Source organism: Anguilla rostrata, chromosome 16, assembly GCF_018555375.3.
Source record: "Anguilla rostrata isolate EN2019 chromosome 16, ASM1855537v3, whole genome shotgun sequence".
NCBI lineage: Eukaryota > Metazoa > Chordata > Actinopteri > Anguilliformes > Anguillidae > Anguilla > Anguilla rostrata.
In genome coordinates this window covers 36,949,454-36,966,343 of record NC_057948.1, presented here as the reverse complement: position 1 = coordinate 36,966,343, position 16,890 = coordinate 36,949,454, and the positions used below count along the sequence as shown (strand labels likewise).

The following is a 16,890-nucleotide window of genomic DNA, read 5'->3' as shown; positions in this document are numbered from 1 at the left end:
GAAAAGAGAGGGATCTTAACACCTCTTTATCTCACCGTTCAGCCTGTCCAGGCAGGTCAGACATCCGATAACTGAGAGGAAAGAGCCTGCTTTTCATTGCAGCTCTCGCTGAAAAGCCTCTGCTCAGATTGATTTAACTCCCCCAAACGATTAGCGTGGTGGGGGAGGGGCCAAGCCAGTGAACATTCTAAAACAAACAGCGGCCGGATGGCCCGGACCCCCATCCGCGTGGAGGACGTGCGTTACCTGGCTGCACCGCGCTGTTCTCGCGCAGCTGAATAACATTAAAAACACTCGAGCATTTCCTCAAGCCTGTGGCTCCCTCGGCCAATCACAGCCCAGTCCATCCACAGAGATGGCACGTTACCATGGAAACACCGATTTTTGTGGTTCTACCTCCAGATATAAATCTTTTCATGTCATGGTTGCACGGCTATATGGCCGCATACCGTACGGTACATATACGATGTTTTTAATGTGAGATGTATCTATTTGATAAATTTTATGATTTTTTGATTTTCATAAATATTTCTTCTTGTGTGGACTAAGAGATAGTTTTTATGCATTTCTTTTGCTAACTGCAAAGAAATTACAGTTTGGGGAGAAACAACATTAATGGTTGTGCAAAATCTGGTTAATGACTCACACAAGACAATGACACAATTTATACAATTTACACACATTCTCTCATACACACAGACACACACACACACACACACACACACGCACACACACACATTTGCATTCTTTCTGTGTTCTCGATGTCTCCTGCCCCTTTCCCTCCGAAATCTGACTGCATCATGACCTGGGAGCCATGGCAACCACACTCCCTCCTGCTCCCCGGCAACAAGAGCATCTTTTCCTTGGTCTTCTTTCCCTTCTGCCTGTCATTGGACCGGCTCCATAGCCCCCCCACCTCCTGCATTCATGCATGAGAACCATTCGATTGTAAATGTCTTTATTTGCAATCTTTGTCAATTCGTTAATTCACACATTTCTTATGAGTGTACGAGTAATCCTTATAGCTACTGAAAAATAATATTTAAAAACTATCCAATAAAGAAAGAAAAACAAAGGAAAAATAAAACAAATAAAGAAAAAACAATAGACATTTAAAACATTTCAACTGTTGTTCACCATTCAGATTGTCATTGTTTGGGAAGAAGAGACCAAGAAAGTCCCTGTAGGATGACATTCATTTATTCTGTCTTTCACATGAGCGAACCGCACAAAGCTGCTGGCCAGATCCGAGCACATTTTCACCTCTCAGGAAACTCCGTGGAGACCAGGTGAGCCTGGGCATCAATGCCTCAGAGCAGAAATATATCTCTGATTCAGAACAAAGGTGCAAATATACCGGAATTTGAGTTGTTATTCAACAGAAATGCACAGAGCACACCACCTTCAGCAATAACTGTAATTACAGCACAGATGTGGGGATTTCAAGTGATATCAAACTCCTTTCATTTACTTGCAGGCATCTTCTCTTTGAATGCGTTTAGGCGCTTGAAATGCAGAAGAGGTTTGTCACATTTTTTCTCACATGACACGTTGCAGGGTGTTATTGGTTTTTCTCTGGATTGTTCTGTGTTTGTGTGACAGAGGTGTTCATACTGGGTGATGACAGTCTGCAGTGTGTCTTTCTATTCGAGTCGAAAAGAAACAAAACAGTTTCATTTGCTTCATGGCTAGATCACTTAGATACACAATATAACGTCTGTCTTAACCCTATTTGAACTCAGTTTCCCAGCATTCTCTGCAACAGAATGTCAGGGCATGCTCATTCTCAGCATGGAATTTCCAGTCAAGCTATCCAGATCATTCTCACCAATAATTACAATAACATGTGAAACTTCACTCTTAATGTGTGTTTATTCCCCCACATTAGGCAACTGATATGTGACGTTTTATAATAACAGTCAACAACAAGCATCTTTTTCATTTCCCCCCACTATGAGCTGGTCTGATTCATAAAACATCCACTGCTTTTGTTACATATTTCCTACACATTGACTTTCCATTTTTTGTTGATTAGATTAATGAAAATAGCAAATTTGATGGATAGGTCACTGACTCAGTAATGAACACAAGTGAGTTCTCAAAATCTAAAGAAATGGGAAAAATACATACAGTATATACAGGGGAAAAAAACATAAATTAAAATAAAAACATCTTAGCTTCTCACCATTGTAACTCATGAACAGAAAATATATCCCAATCCACAGGAAATGTTGAAAAATACAACTCAGACAAAGGAAAAAAAAACAGATGACACACGAGTAGACTCTTCTGTAACACACTCAACCGTTACATCAATAATGGATGTTGTGAAAAACCCTTAATTGATGGACGACTATCGTTTGCTTGTTTATCTCTGTCTACTGTGTTTCTGTAAAGTCAGAAATTGAAGCATCTGCTTCACAGACCCTATGTACAGCAGTCCCCTCCCATCACACTCCGATTCCCTCTCACTTTCTCAGGATCCTTCACCCCTCCCCACTCACACGCATGCTGTCCTCCTGCCCCCCCCCACATCCTCATCCCCATCCCCCTCACATCCACCCCCCCCCCCCCCCCCAGTAGGCTGTAGGCTGGTGATGCTCTCACTCCCAGGCCTGGAAAATGGCCCATATTTTTCTAAACTGGCCTGTACCTCGATCCCAACCCTAATTTGGATAAAGTGGCCCTCTCTCCTGGAAAAGGCTTGGCTAGGTTTGTAACCTGGAGGGGGTAGCTGGGTGGGTCGGGGGGGCAGATATTTTCTACCTGATCTGGGCTGAATCATCACCTGCTTTGCCCACCTGTACATTGCAATTACAAACCCCACCTGGAAGGGAGGAGTGGGGGTGGGGTGGGGTGGGGCAATGTTGCAGTGGGCCAAATGTTTTCTTTTATTTCCAGGTCAAAGTGCACGCCCTTAAGCTCTGCCTACCGTACGCCTCTCTGATACACCCACTGGTGTCCCTCGTTCTGCTAGCCTCTACCCCCCTCCCCCCCAAGACCCCCTACCCTGCACGCCGCCCACCCCCCCGCCCGCCCCCCCCGTTGCCTAGGCCAGCTGGGACTTGTCTGGCGACTCCTCCAGCGTGATCACGGTGAACTCCTCCGTGTTCCCGTTCTCCTGGATCTTCTCTTTGTTCATCAGCGTCACCATCTCCTGGTCTCGCTCCTGAGCGCGTGCGCTGGAGGCCGCCGCCCCGTTCCCCTCGCCCGCCTCCTTCGACGTGATCATCAGCGTCTGCTGCTTTCCGCACCACCTGTGGGGGCACCGCTCGTTAACCAATTAACACCTCGTTAACCAATCACGCAGTGGCCTCGTGAGCCAGGGTTTAATTATGCACAATATTTATGGAGGATTGTTCTCTGGCTCCAGTGCTTTCTGTCTATATAACCAGGACATGGTTACCAGCCCTGGGACAAACATGGGTTTGAAATATTCTTTGAATATATCCCCATGAATTTCAAGGGAAACGTGTTATTTAACCAAAATGTATGGCATACAAAAGGAGAATGATGTTCTAGATGTTGGTGAAAATAAATGTTTCTGTTCAGATTGTTAGTAATCAGCAGGATGTTTAAAGTGTATTGAATAATGATGTGAGCCAGATCAGATGGTGTGGAGTGAGGAGAGCTGATCCAGGTGGAGGTGCGGTTCGCTGAATGGTGTTAGCCCTGGCCTTCATCTGAGGTTGTGGTCCCGGGTTCGAGATCTACCTGTTCCTGGTGGCGATCGCGGCACACACAAGGAGAATGACAGCAATGGCTGCTACCACGACGATGATGATCAGCCAATCTGTAGGCAGGAGGATGTGAGACGTCAGTGACTGACAGACTGCTCAGCCAATAATAGAGCTGAAGCCACAACACCTCACCCCCCAAAAAACACATTTGTTTGGAAGAGTGTGTGTGTGTGTGTGAGTGTGTGTGCATATGTGTGTGAGTGTGTGCTGCGTGCGTGCGTATGTGTGAGGGTATGTGTGTGTGTGCGTGTGTGTGTGTGTGTGTGTGTGTGTGAGGGTATGTGTGTGTGCGTGTGCGCGTGTGCGCGTGTGCGTGTGTGCGTGTGTGCGTGTGTGTGTGTGTGTGAGAGTGTGTGTGTGTGTGCGTGTGTGCGTGTGAGTGTATGTGTGTGTGTGTGTGTGTGTGTGTGTGTGTGTGAGGGTATGTGTGCGTGTGTGTGTGTGTGTGTGTGGTATTTCTCACCTGGAGTGCCGCCGCTCTCTCGCCCTGCTGCAGTGGGGCCCACGTCCGCATTCATCCGTCCATGGGGGCCGACGGGGATGGAAGCTTCTAGAGGAACATCACAGATCACACAAATCAGTGAAACATCTCACCGCCCACCTAGGGTGGCTTCATCACAGAGAGAACCAAAAACGCTCTGCGATAAATAATGATTAACCTGCGTTCTGACCTGTAAGCCTTTATCTTTAAATGTTCATTCAAAGTACATTAGAAATCACAATGCGTTTCATTTTTAATAATCCATCTCTAACCATCTTTGTATTTGCTTTCCAAAAGTTATTGTGTTGTCGGAAGAGTATATGTATTCATGAGAAAAGAGTCATGGTTTTGGTTTATGGACTGCACTGTGCAAGGGTAGCAGGAGAGGTAAGTAAACATAAAACAAAACACAATAAATAAATAACTCTTGATATTTCTGTACTGTAAGTACTGTTATGGTTTTATATTATTGTATCCTTAAGTGACGTAATACCATTTAAACTGAGGCCCATCAAATGCTTAAGTCATTTCTCACCCCTGTCACCAGGGGGCGATTTTCCTCTCTTAAAACTTTGTGACAGACAGAACTACTGATAAAGCTTAAGAGTACATGTAAGTAGAAAAATAAATATGTCTCTGTTTATTCAGATATGGGTGCTTGGGCCCAAAATCACAAATGACTTGAACAATAGTAAGTGATTTATAAAATCTTTTCTGAGGAGGTCGCATTATAGCAGCTGATAAAAGTGTATCAGCGCGATGTATTTTGAAATCTCTCATATAGTATGTACCTGTGAAGCTTGACTCGCCTCAGGCCTGAGCACTAGAGCCGGATTAGGATTAAGAATACGCAGATGCACTAGAGCCGGATTAGGATTAAGAATACGCAGATGCACTAGAGCCGGATTAGGATTAAGAATACGCAGATGCACTAGAGCCGGATTAGGATTAAGAATACGCAGATGCTGAACACTAGAGCCGGATTAGGATTAAGAATACGCAGATGCACTAGAGCCGGATTAGGATTAAGAATACGCAGATGCACTAGAGCCGGATTAGGATTAAGAATACGCAGATGCACTAGAGCCGGATTAGGATTAAGAATACGCAGATGCACTAGAGCCGGATTAGGATTAAGAATACGCAGATGCTGAACACTAGAGCCGGATTAGGATTAAGAATACGCAGATGCTGAACACTAGAGCCGGATTAGGATTAAGAATACGCAGATGCTGAACACTAGAGCCGGATTAGGATTAAGAATACGCAGATGCTGAACACTAGAGCCGGATTAGGATTAAGAATACGCAGATGCTGAACACTAGAGCCGGATTAGGATTAAGAATACGCAGATGCACAAGACATTTTATTAAAGCCCGAGTTTAGACAGCCAGGTTCTCAGGGCTTTGCCTGACTTCTAACAGCAGAAAAGGACAAATTTACTCAGGGAACAGGACTGTGGCCTCCTGTGAGGTAGGGGGATGGGACAGTGGCTGTGAGGTAGGGGGACAGGACAGTGGCTGTGAGGTAGGGGGCAGGACAGTGGCTGTGAGGTAGGGGGGCAGGACAGTGGCTGTGAGGTAGGGGGGCGGGACAGTGGCTGAGCGTCTGTTGTAAAGTACAGTATCTCAAGGCCACAGGAAGGTCACACATGGGCGTACACAAATTTCCTAACCTTTCTGTTCCTTTGAGGTTTTTTTTTTGGCGGTTTTGTTGCTATAAACACGCGGCTGCCAAACCTCCTCTCATCAGGTTACCACATCCTGTCTCCACCCCTCCTGCTGCCTACAGGAGCCTATAGGAGCCTATAGCAGCCTAAAGTTAAACAAAGCATCTGTCCAGACAAGACACTCTCGTATTTGCTGTGCACTCAGAGGCCTGTGGGAACATAGGGGTTTTTTTTTTCTTCTTTTTTTTTGTTATTTCAACATTGCATAACGTTCTGGTGATTGGACGCGATGATAAGGAACGATATGTGCAGAGCAGGCTGAAATTCTGAACACTTTGTGCCATTAACCCTTGGATAAATCTACCTGTTTCTTTTTAGGTCACACCCCTCTCTGGGAATACATTCCAGCTCAAAGAAAATGATCAAATGCGGCAGGCCAAACTGCCACAGATTTAGCCCTGTAGATTTAGTATAAGAATGCTTCTTTTGTGAATTTAAAGATTTTTATAAGTATTGACTTTTTTTCTGAACAATTCTACATTACAGCAGATCACACACTTCTTCTGCAGACACCACCAGGGCTTTTCATTCAGCCATTAAAACTATTTGCTTTTATTACATTACATTCAAATTCATCCCATTTTTCAAAAGGTTCAAAGAAGGGCAGCTAAAGTGGTTCCTGTTTTGACAGATAAAAGTTATGAGGAAAGACTTAAGATCTCTTCAAGCTTAGAAAAATAAGACTTAGGGGTGATTTGATTGAACTGTTTAAATTAATAAAAATTAACAAAGTAAACTACAAGAGATTATTCAGTCTGAAATATGTTAGTATAACAAGGGGACATAAATGGGAATTAGCAAAAGGAATAGTTTGCCAGATGGAGACAGAAACTCTGGGGGCTTTCAAGACCAGGCTTGATATGGTGCTAGGGTTAGGGTTAGGGTTAGGGTTAGCTGCTATCTAGTGTGTAGGTAACCCGAGTACTAGGTACACTAGGCAGGAAGATGGCGAGCAATGTCATTATGTTATGTAATGTTATGTTGTGTTATGTTATTTTATGTTATTATGTTATGTTATGTTATGTTGTGTTATGTTATTTTATGTTATTATGTTATGTTATGTTATGTTATTTTATGTTATTATGTTATGTTATGTTATGTTATGTTATGTTATGTTATGTGTTATGTATGTGTATGTTATTGTTATGTTATGTATGTTATGTTAATGTTATGTTATGTTATTGTTTATGTTTTATGCTACGTGATGTTATTGACATGTATGTGATGTTACATAAATGCACTCATGTTTTATCTTTTCATCGGAGAACTCTCGCCAGAACAGTCAGTCTTTTCACAATGGCCCATGTTTGAGTTTTTTTTATTTTGTCACATGTTGATTAATTTTTCAATATTATAATATATTCAATTTTGTATTAAACATCGAAATATCTGCACAGCATTCTGCTATGAAAAACACTCTTTAAAATGATGAGTTGGGATAAATAAATTGAAGGTAGTTTTTATTGCTGAAATGTGTCTGGTCTTACCGTTCGGCGGGGGGGCCGCCGCGGCCAGGTCCTGGCCGTGGTCGACGGGCTGCACCTCCCCCTCCATGGCGGGGTCGGGCGTGGGTACAGCTTCCCCCGAGGGGGGGTCCTCGGCCGGGACGGCGCCGCCTGGCTGCTCCTCCGCCTCTGTGGGCTGCTCCTCGCTGGCTGGATCCTCGCTCGGCCCCGCCTCTGAGTCTTCCGGTGCCTCCGGGGCCGGGGCTGGGGGTGTGGCCTGCTCCGCATCCTCCCCACCGTCTTCCGCAGGTTCCCCTGTTTCGGCTGGTTCCCCTGTTTCGGCTGGTTCCCCTGTTTCCGCAGGTTCCCCTGTTTCCGCAGGTTCCCCTGTTTCCGCAGGTTCCCCTGTTTCGGCTGGTTCCTCTGTTGCGGCTGGTTCCCCTGTTTCAGCAGGTTCCCCTGTTTCGGCTGGTTCCCCTGTTTCGGCAGGTTCCCCTGTTTCGGCTGGTTCCCCTGTTTCGGCTGGTTCCCCTGTTTCGGCAGGTTCCCCTGTTTCGGCTGGTTCCCCTGTTTCAGCAGGGTCTGCAGGGACTGCGGCTTCCGCGTGTTCTGCGGGGTCAGGGGTCGCTGCAGCGTCAGGCTGCTCCCCTGCTTCGCCCTCGGCCTCTGGCTCCGCAGTGGTTTCGGGAGCTGCTCCCTGGTCCTCCCCAGGCACCGCGGCGACGGGAGCGTCCGTCCCCACCTCCTCTCCCGCACCTTCCCCATCTGGGCTGGGCTCATCCGCAGGGGCTACGGTACCAGCCAAAAACACAGCCGTTACAAACCGTAAAGAGGAACAGGTGCTCACAGAGACAGTGCTGCAAAACCACTAAACCTCTCTGTTTCATGGCTGTTATAGCACAGTCTTTGTGCTGCAACTCCTTGGCTTGAGCTTCAATACTACAGTGACTGCGCAGAGGAGACATACAGTAGAATCACAAAGAGAGAAATTATAACATTGTTTACACGCGCAGTATAAGATCTGCAGTATAAGTTCTCAGTATAAGCGGCATTCAATTGGCTTTGCTCTGTTGTTTTTTGTAATACACGGTCTCATGCACAAATGACTCCTGTTTCATCAGATAGAGCTGAAAAGGTTGTTGTATGAATGGCGATCAAAAGAACAGCGTATGCAGAAAAGAAGGGAGACTCCTAAAGTACTAAACTACTACTGTGTGTATGAAAACTGAGAAAGTCTGGGGTTTAATTGAAAAATAAAAGCCGCTCTTTCAGCATTTGTGTTAAGAGACCCGCCCAGTGGGGTGTCACTTTACTCGGTGTTTTAAAAAGAGGAACATCCCAACAGCAAGGTAAGAGCACTCTCAGGGGCCTGGGAGCACACCCTGATATATAACCACCCTGGCGCTTTCTCTGACGCAGCCGAGTGCAGATCTTTATATGAAATGACGTGGCTGGACAGTGGACCCAGCAAATGGGTTATTTTTTAATATTATTTTAATAATATTTTGAATTCAATAATATTGCTAATGTCTTTAAAATTAATATTATAATAGAATGTATAATATTACAGGCAGACAAATGGACATATGTTAAGAACTTCCATGAAAAGTACTTTTGAAAGGAAGATATTTGTCTTCTGTATTTACTGAACTTGCTGCTCTTTAACCTTTTAACTTTGTTAAGCGACCTTGGGCTCTGGAAATGCGCTATATAAATAAAATGTATTATTATTATAATTATTTAATAATTATGTAAGATATGCAAATCTATGTGTCTGTGCAGCATTGGTCAGAAAGCCCAGTAATCTCACGCTCCTGCTTAAAGTCTTGTGTAAGACCGATTGTCTGGCAGTCGGAGGGTTGCCGGTTCAAACCCCGCCCTGGGCGTGTCGAAGTGTCCTTGAGCAAGACACCTAACCCCTAACCCCTAACTGCTCTGGCGAATGAGAGGCATCAATTGTAAAGCGCTTTGGATAAAAGCGCTATATAAATGCAGTCCATTTGTGATGTCGCTGTGTGTGTCTGATGGGACAGCGGTGGCTCTGTGTGTCTGATGGGACAGCAGTGGCTCTGTGTGTCTGATGGGACAGCGGTGGCTCTGTGTGTCTGATGGGACAGCGGTGGCTCTGTGTGTCTTTGGGACAGCAGTGGCTCTGTGTGTCTGATGGGACAGCGGTGGCTCTGTGTGTCTGATGGGACAGCAGTGGCTCTGTGTGTCTGATGGGACGGCGGTGGCTCTGTGTGTCTGATGGGACAGTGGTGGCTCTGTGTCTGATGGGACAGCAGTGGCTCTGTGTGTCTTTGGGACAGCGGTGGCTCTGTGTGTCTTGGGACAGCGGTGGCTCTGTGGTCTGATGGGACAGCAGTGGCTCTGTGTGTCTGATGGGACAGTGGTGGCTCTGTGTCTGATGGGACAGCAGTGGCTCTGTGTGTCTTTGGGACAGCAGTGGCTCTGTGTGTCTTTGGGACAGCGGTGGCTCTGTGTGTCTGATGGGACAGCAGTGGCTCTGTGTGTCTGATGGGACAGCGGTGGCTCTGTGTGTCTGATGGGACACTGGTGGCTCTGTGTGTCTTTGGGACAGGGGTGGCTCTGTGTGTCTGATGGGACAGCGGTGGCTCTGTGTGTCTGATGGGACAGCGGTGGCTCTGTGTGTCTTTGGGACAGTGGTGGCTCTGTGTCTGATGGGACAGCGGTGGCTCTGTGTGTCTTTGGGACAGCAGTGGCTCTGTGTGTCTGATGGGACAGCGGTGGCTCTGTGTGTCTGATGGGACAGCAGTGGCTCTGTGTGTCTGATGGGACAGCAGTGGCTCTGTGTTTTTGGGACAGCGGTGGCTCTGTGTGTCTTTGGGACAGCGGTGGCTCTGTGTGTCTGATGGGACAGCGGTGGCTCTGTGTTTTTGGGACAGCATGTTCCGCCTCTGTCCTCCACTGGAGCCTGCTCCTCACCGCCTGGGAATCGGCGGAGGTGGGCGTGGCTGGATCCAGGTGAGATCATTCTGAGCGCAGGTGAGCGAGCACCTGGCTTTGTGTGGGAAAGGTGTGGCGGCTGTCCCAGCGCATCGCGCGGCTCGCCCCATGCTCTGCATCACAACGCCTGCCGCACTCCCTGCCCCGCCATCTCAGAATGAATCATGGGACACCTGTCTCACCTGCGCAGGGCCTGCCCGGGGCGGGCGCTCTGTAGATGATACATGTGTGGGTTCTCCCGTCTGTTCCTCCCTCCAGGCGCACTGTCGCTCCACCGCGAGTGCTCTGTGCCCTGTCTTGCCTACGCCCTCCTCCAAACTTTCTCATGAGCTGAAGTTTCAGAGGCTTTTACGCGTTTGAGTTACCTGCCAACCCTGCTCCTCTGGGCCCCGATAAAATCCAACTCCATGTTCTTATTCAATTGTTTATTTGAGGTATCAAGAGAAGGCAAATTCAAAATTCTAAATATGGACAAAACTGTGGTAAAAAAAATAAATCAATCAAGCGAGGTCTCAGAGCTTACTAAACAACCGATTTTACTAAACAAACTATTAATAACTGTTCTGCTGCCTATTTAATATAAATTGGGTAAATTTGAGGGGTGTTTCTATGAAGCATGTAAAAGGATTTGCGACGGGACAGGTGTATAAAAAAGGCGTGTATTTACCCTCCTTGCCATCTGCGGGTAAGTCCTCAGCTCTGAAGATTTGGTTATCACAGTTCTTTTCCAACGTATCTGTCACACGATAGAGAAAGTCTCAGACTTAGCTGCTGGCCACATTCTCCAAAACATTCATCACATAATATAATATTGAGATAATAAATGACAATAATTACATCATAACATTTTAATAAATTGCACATTTTGGAATGAACTAGAAATTAACTTTAATTTTATTTCTAATGAGATGAAGATTATCTCTGGACGACCTGGACATATCTGTCCTGCGTTAGTGTAAATATGTGAATGAACACACAGATTACACTGTCATGCTGTTTCAGCAACACTTTGACTTCTTAAGACCCCCTCACAGCTCTCTGTCTCTCTTTCTCTCTCTCTCTCTCTCTCTCTCTCTGCAAATTTGCCCTCACATGGGCGACCAAGATCACCACTGCTGGGCCATTTTCTGTGCTGAAGTGAGGCATCATGGCTTATATGTGTGGGAATGGTCTCTGTTATGTCCTCTTTCTATACAACACATGAAGTACGTTTTAATCGCTGTGTGTACGCATGAGCAGGCAGCACAGCTACAATACAGCGCTGTGAGCGGCATGATGCTCGGAGCCAAAGCCTAATGCCTCAGAGCTAACCCAGCTTCAGACAGAACCCTTCGGCTCAAACCTCTCAAAGTGTCTCCAGCCATGAAAATGGAAAACGAATCTTCGTACTGTAGCGAATGTCTACTGAAAAACGGAACCGCACTTGCCAATGTGGCCGTGGCGGGGTTTTTAAAGGTTTTTACAGGACAGCCTAAGCTCTGAGTGTGAGCTTGAGCGCTAAACGTGTGTTAGCGTTTAGCTGGCGGCTGAGGAGTCAGTCAGAAACCCAGAGCAGCACCACTCACCTGACGCATCGAAGCAGTAGGCATCATAGGGCTGGTCCAGCTTCTCAGTGAGGAAGAGTACTCCAGTCTGATTGTTCGCACAGTTGAAATGAGGTTGGTGCCGTAAGATTGTTGTGTTGCGGGTGCTAATCCAGCCATACCTGTAAAAGAAATGTCAGGATAAAGCCTTCTTTCAGCCGGCGCATGCATTATGTTCTCACTTCATCAAAGGTGAGTAATGTAGGTTGCCCAAAATTTCATAGTGCCTCATCTGGAATCTGAGCCTGCAACCTCCTGGTTATTCTCCTTAAATTCCTCAGTTTCTATGTCATTTAATCGAGTTAAAACACAGCACAGTGCATATTTTAGATGTGAGTAACATTAACATTTGTGAGTGTTGCAATGATAGATGACACATCAGATAGTTTTTAATGGGAAAGTATGAATCTTGGGGGGAGGGGTTAGGGTTAATGAGCACAAACTGCCCAATGGGGAAACTGTGCATTGCAAATGAAAGCAAAGTCTAATGATGACTTCACGCAGGTCAGTGATAGGAGGCGCACGATGGCTCCGCCCATACATCTGACTGTCCAATGGGTGGAGTGGCCCTGGCGGCCGGTCTCACCTGCATGTCTCTAAGCCTTTGGCGTGGGCCTCCCTGACCTGCTCCTCATTGGCCAGCACCGTGCCGATGGCGAGGCACAGCTTCTCGGCCTGTTCGAACGTCAGGGAGTAGCGGTTGCTTCCTTCCACATGGAACACTCCAGCATAGCTGCAGGTCCGGGAATGTACTAATGCACACAAACCGGGGGGAGGCACCTTAGTCACAGACATCCTTTCATACATCTTACCTTCAGCTCACTTTTATAACAACCAAATCTACCTGTGTTCCTGACCAACAAAACTATTAATGACAATACTATTAATAAAGATGATAAACACTGAGCCCCATTCATTGCCCAGGCTGTGAAGGCTACATCCCTCCATAAACAAATCAATAGTCTTTTCTTCCCCTTATTATAGGAATTTTTTTTCTCTATAATATTGGGGCATGATAAATGTTTCCTGAAACAAAATCTGGGCAATATTTAGCAACTGGAAAATAATTTGGGGGGTGTACAGATGAAAAAACTCCAATGACCCTTTCCAGGGCAAAATCAGATTGATACAGGCTGAGTGCGTGGAAGGCAGCATTGTCCCCTGACCTGCAGACCCTTCTCCCCCAGCCCCACCCTTTCTGTGAGGTGAAGCTGTAAATGAACAGCAATTTCGAGAAACCTGCTCGGAAGCCTTTAACACAGGAAGTCCTTCTTCTGTAACTGAACGCATCGTCCCATCTTCTGCACGCCTCTTACATTAAGAACACTCGCCCCCTCCCCCCCTCCCCCCCTCCCCCCGCAGAAGCACAGGCCTCTTCTTCCTTCCTCACTGACGTCTAATAATACGTTCAACTGCTTTTTTATGCCGTTAATATTCAGATTTTGCATATGCACTTATTATAAATTGTTTTCCACTGAAAGGTGTTGCTGATTAGAAACTCATAAAATTCATGCATGAATGAAATTATTTTCCAGCTGTTTCACATCTTTTTATTTATTTGTTCAGATTAGTGGTATAATGCACAGTTTAAACCTGAATGCTGGCTCATTAAAGGTGCTTTACTGGAATTTCCTGAATCAGTGAGTTTAATTACATGCTATTAACAGACATCTTTCTTTTTGATTTCAGGAGTTTCAATGCCTATTCAAGACTGTAGGCACGTTCCATCGCTGAAACATCCTGTGTCACACACACACACATACACACACACACACACACACTCACACTCACACTCACACACACACACACACACACACACAGACACACTCACACACACTCACACGCACACTCACACACACTCACACACACTCACACACACACACACACACACACAGACACACACACACACACACACACACACACACACACACACACACACAGACACACTCACACACACACACACACAGACACACTCAGCAGCGAAGCCACGCAGGCAGGCAGTGGCACTACTGATTCACAGCTTCTGTGGGTGTACCTGCGGGCCGAATGTACCTGTGGCAGCTCATCAGCGTGGTGGGGGGGGGGGGGGGGGTGGAATGTCCTGTCAAATAATACCCTCCCTTGCTGGGTGATGATCACACATGTGTGTGTCACCCCCCCCCCCCCCCATAAGACTCTTGACTACAGATGAAACTGGCAGAAGGAACCGGCAGGAACAGCTTTACACATGCCACTCAGAGACACAAAATGGAGGATTCACCCATAACAGCCATTGGAGAATAGGAGGAGATATACAACTGCGTGTGTGTTTGTGTGCATGTGTGTTTGCGTGTGTGTGTGGGTTTGCGCATGTGTGTGTATGTGTTTGTGTGTGTGTGTGTGTGTCTGAGCATGTGTGTGTGTGTGTGTGTGTGTATATGTCTGTGCTCATGTGTGTACACAGCATGATGTTCTACAAAGTATGTTTGCTTTTTAAACAAGCAAATAGGTTTTTATGCTGGCTAAAAGTTCAGTATAAATGTTCTGGTGCTGGCTAAACAGTCTCTATAACTGGCTCTCCCTTACATCAACAGGAAGAGGGCTGCAGGTTCCTGTAATGTTAAAGGAAAATGTTTCTTTTACAGAAAACATTCTTCGACTGAAAAAGTTCTTTTGACTGAATTTAAACAGATCTGCAAACCCACAGCCTGTACTGATGCCTCTGCATTATGTCCTTTATTGGAAATGGAAGAAAAGGGACTTTCAGCTTTCGGGTTATTTGTACTGAAAGTTCACTTTAAAAAAAAAAAAAAACCTGTGATACATTTTGCTTCAGGACTGAAAGATCCTGTTGGGTGTCACTGCAGTGAAATCAGGTCTTAAAACATTTGGGGAAATAGTTCTACAAAAAGTTAGGTTGTATATGTTTGATGACTGTCTTTAATTAAATATTAATATTTATTTCCCTGTAACTCCGCTGGGGTCCAGGTGAATTCCTTATCAGGCAGTTCCACGTTTGTTTTTTTTAGCCTTTTTCAGCTGACACACTGCTCTGTACACACATACCCAAGGACCTCTTTTAATCTTGTTTTCATTTTCAAGATCTAAGCAGATAAGTTCCATGAGATGGCTTTGTTGTTGTTGTAGCTTGTGTAAGCAGTTGAATTATGCTGGTTCCTTATATTGCATTGTTAATATTAAGATTATATGGCACATTTGTTTCCTAGCTCTGTCAATCGCACAGAAGTAAAACACAGTCCGTCTTTGCAATGAGAAAAGTCAAGAGGCAGTGCGGTGGGAAGAAGGTTGCTTAGCCACCCTGGCAACACAGATTTTTATCAGCAGCGCGTTTTCCCACATCTTTCTGTGCTGTTCTGAGAACATGTTCGCCATCTGCACAGTAAACACAGACACAGCTTCAACACAAACTGGGGATGAGCTTCAGCGGCACCCTGCGACCCTGGGGGGGCAGCAGCACCTCTTTCTCACGGAGCAGGGCGGGGTCGCTCGGTAGGCTGTATGAGCGGAGCGACAGTAATGCCCCCACGCTGCCCCAAATCCAGCTGATCTCCAGCAGAACTTCAGGACTGCACATGTTCTCTCTGCCTTTTATAGGAGTCATTTGGCTGGAATATTTTTCCCAGGGAGAATGTTAAGTGGTAATTACATCTGGCTGCCTTCTTGAAAGCAACACGAAATTAAGAGTAATTCCTTTTAAACCGCGGATTAACATGGTTGAAAAACGTTAGGTCATTAAGAGTTAATTAAATCCGTTCGGCATCTCGTGCTGTTGCTTAAACATATGGCTTTGTTCTTGATACTAAGGTTCTGGGTCATGTGTGGGCCTATACACCAGCATAAATAAATATAAGGTTTCTTCTCCACACAAAAAACAAAAACGGCAGAAACTCTAATTTCACATGTTCAGCACTTTTTCCTGCGGGCTGTTACCAGGCTAACCAGCTTCCCCGAGTCATGTGACAGTGCAGGGGTGGGGCCAGAGCAGGATTTGGGTGGGGAATGCCCCTCCCACTCCCCCTGACCCCAACCCTCAGCTGCATCACTGAAGGTCAGTCGCCCACATTATGGAATAACAATACAGGTCTGGAACCATGTGACCTAAAATATTTAAAATTAAAACATTTTCACATATTTTGTCAAGCTGGTGATGGCTGAACTCATCAAAATATATTTGTGAACAAAGAACACACACACACACATTTAATTATTTTTGGGCGTGTATCTATTACTTAATCACAGAGACTCCGGTGGCTAATGATATATTCGCATACCTTCGACCAAAAGCCCTGAGGCGCGTGCAGCCACACCCTCCCTCCTATCTGTCCGATCTTGTTTTATATCAGCGCATCTCCATTACAGCTTTAATTACATTTTATCTTTTGTTTAATGTGTCAACAGGACAGAGAAAGATAAAGAGTGTCACAGACATGCGGAGGGAAAGTGCTTTGCTTGGGCGATGACTGCACTTGGAAGGCAAACCCAAAGGCTCGTACCCACTCCAGCCATCCCCTGCGTTCTCCTACGTATCTACGTGTCTTAGAGAGAGGGACGTTGCACAACTATGTGTTAAACTGGGCCGGTGTACACATCACCAGCTATCGTCCGCTGTGATCTCCCTTAAACAGCATTAAAACTACGACAACACTTTGAAAAAAAGAAGAAGAAAAAGGAGGAATCTCTCAGCCTCGTAGTCATCTGGAAAGTTTCTGCCCATCTTCTCTGTTGGCTTGTTGTTTGTACAAACACAGTTGCCGTGGCGACGCAGAGTAATGAGATCGGGGGGGGGGAGGGGGGAGCTCCGTTGATGTCGATCGAATGTGCGATAGGAAGTGTTAACGCTAAGTGAATGTGCGCTCGTCAGAAAGCGCTAACGCTAAGCGAACGTGTTCTCTGTTTTACTGAGCAGACCCCTCTCAGGGCAGGGAGCTCCCGTGCTAACCTAACG

General features: G+C 46.0%; 1 protein-coding gene across 1 annotated transcript in view; it reads right to left on the bottom strand.

The window, feature by feature from the left end:
- Window positions 1–941: 941 nt before the first annotated feature.
- cd44b (CD44 molecule (IN blood group) b) overlaps window positions 942–16,890 on the bottom strand; it is a 20,879-nt gene continuing 4,930 nt past the window's right edge. The window contains exons 2-8 of the mRNA XM_064312222.1: window positions 12,532–12,697; window positions 11,928–12,067; window positions 11,030–11,098; window positions 7,438–8,184; window positions 4,204–4,290; window positions 3,715–3,793; window positions 942–3,257 (exon numbers count right to left, since the gene is read on the bottom strand). Coding sequence (XP_064168292.1) covers window positions 3,050–3,257; window positions 3,715–3,793; window positions 4,204–4,290; window positions 7,438–8,184; window positions 11,030–11,098; window positions 11,928–12,067; window positions 12,532–12,697 — 1,496 coding nt within the window. The 3' untranslated portion in view covers window positions 942–3,049. The remainder of the gene's footprint in view (window positions 3,258–3,714; window positions 3,794–4,203; window positions 4,291–7,437; window positions 8,185–11,029; window positions 11,099–11,927; window positions 12,068–12,531; window positions 12,698–16,890) is intronic.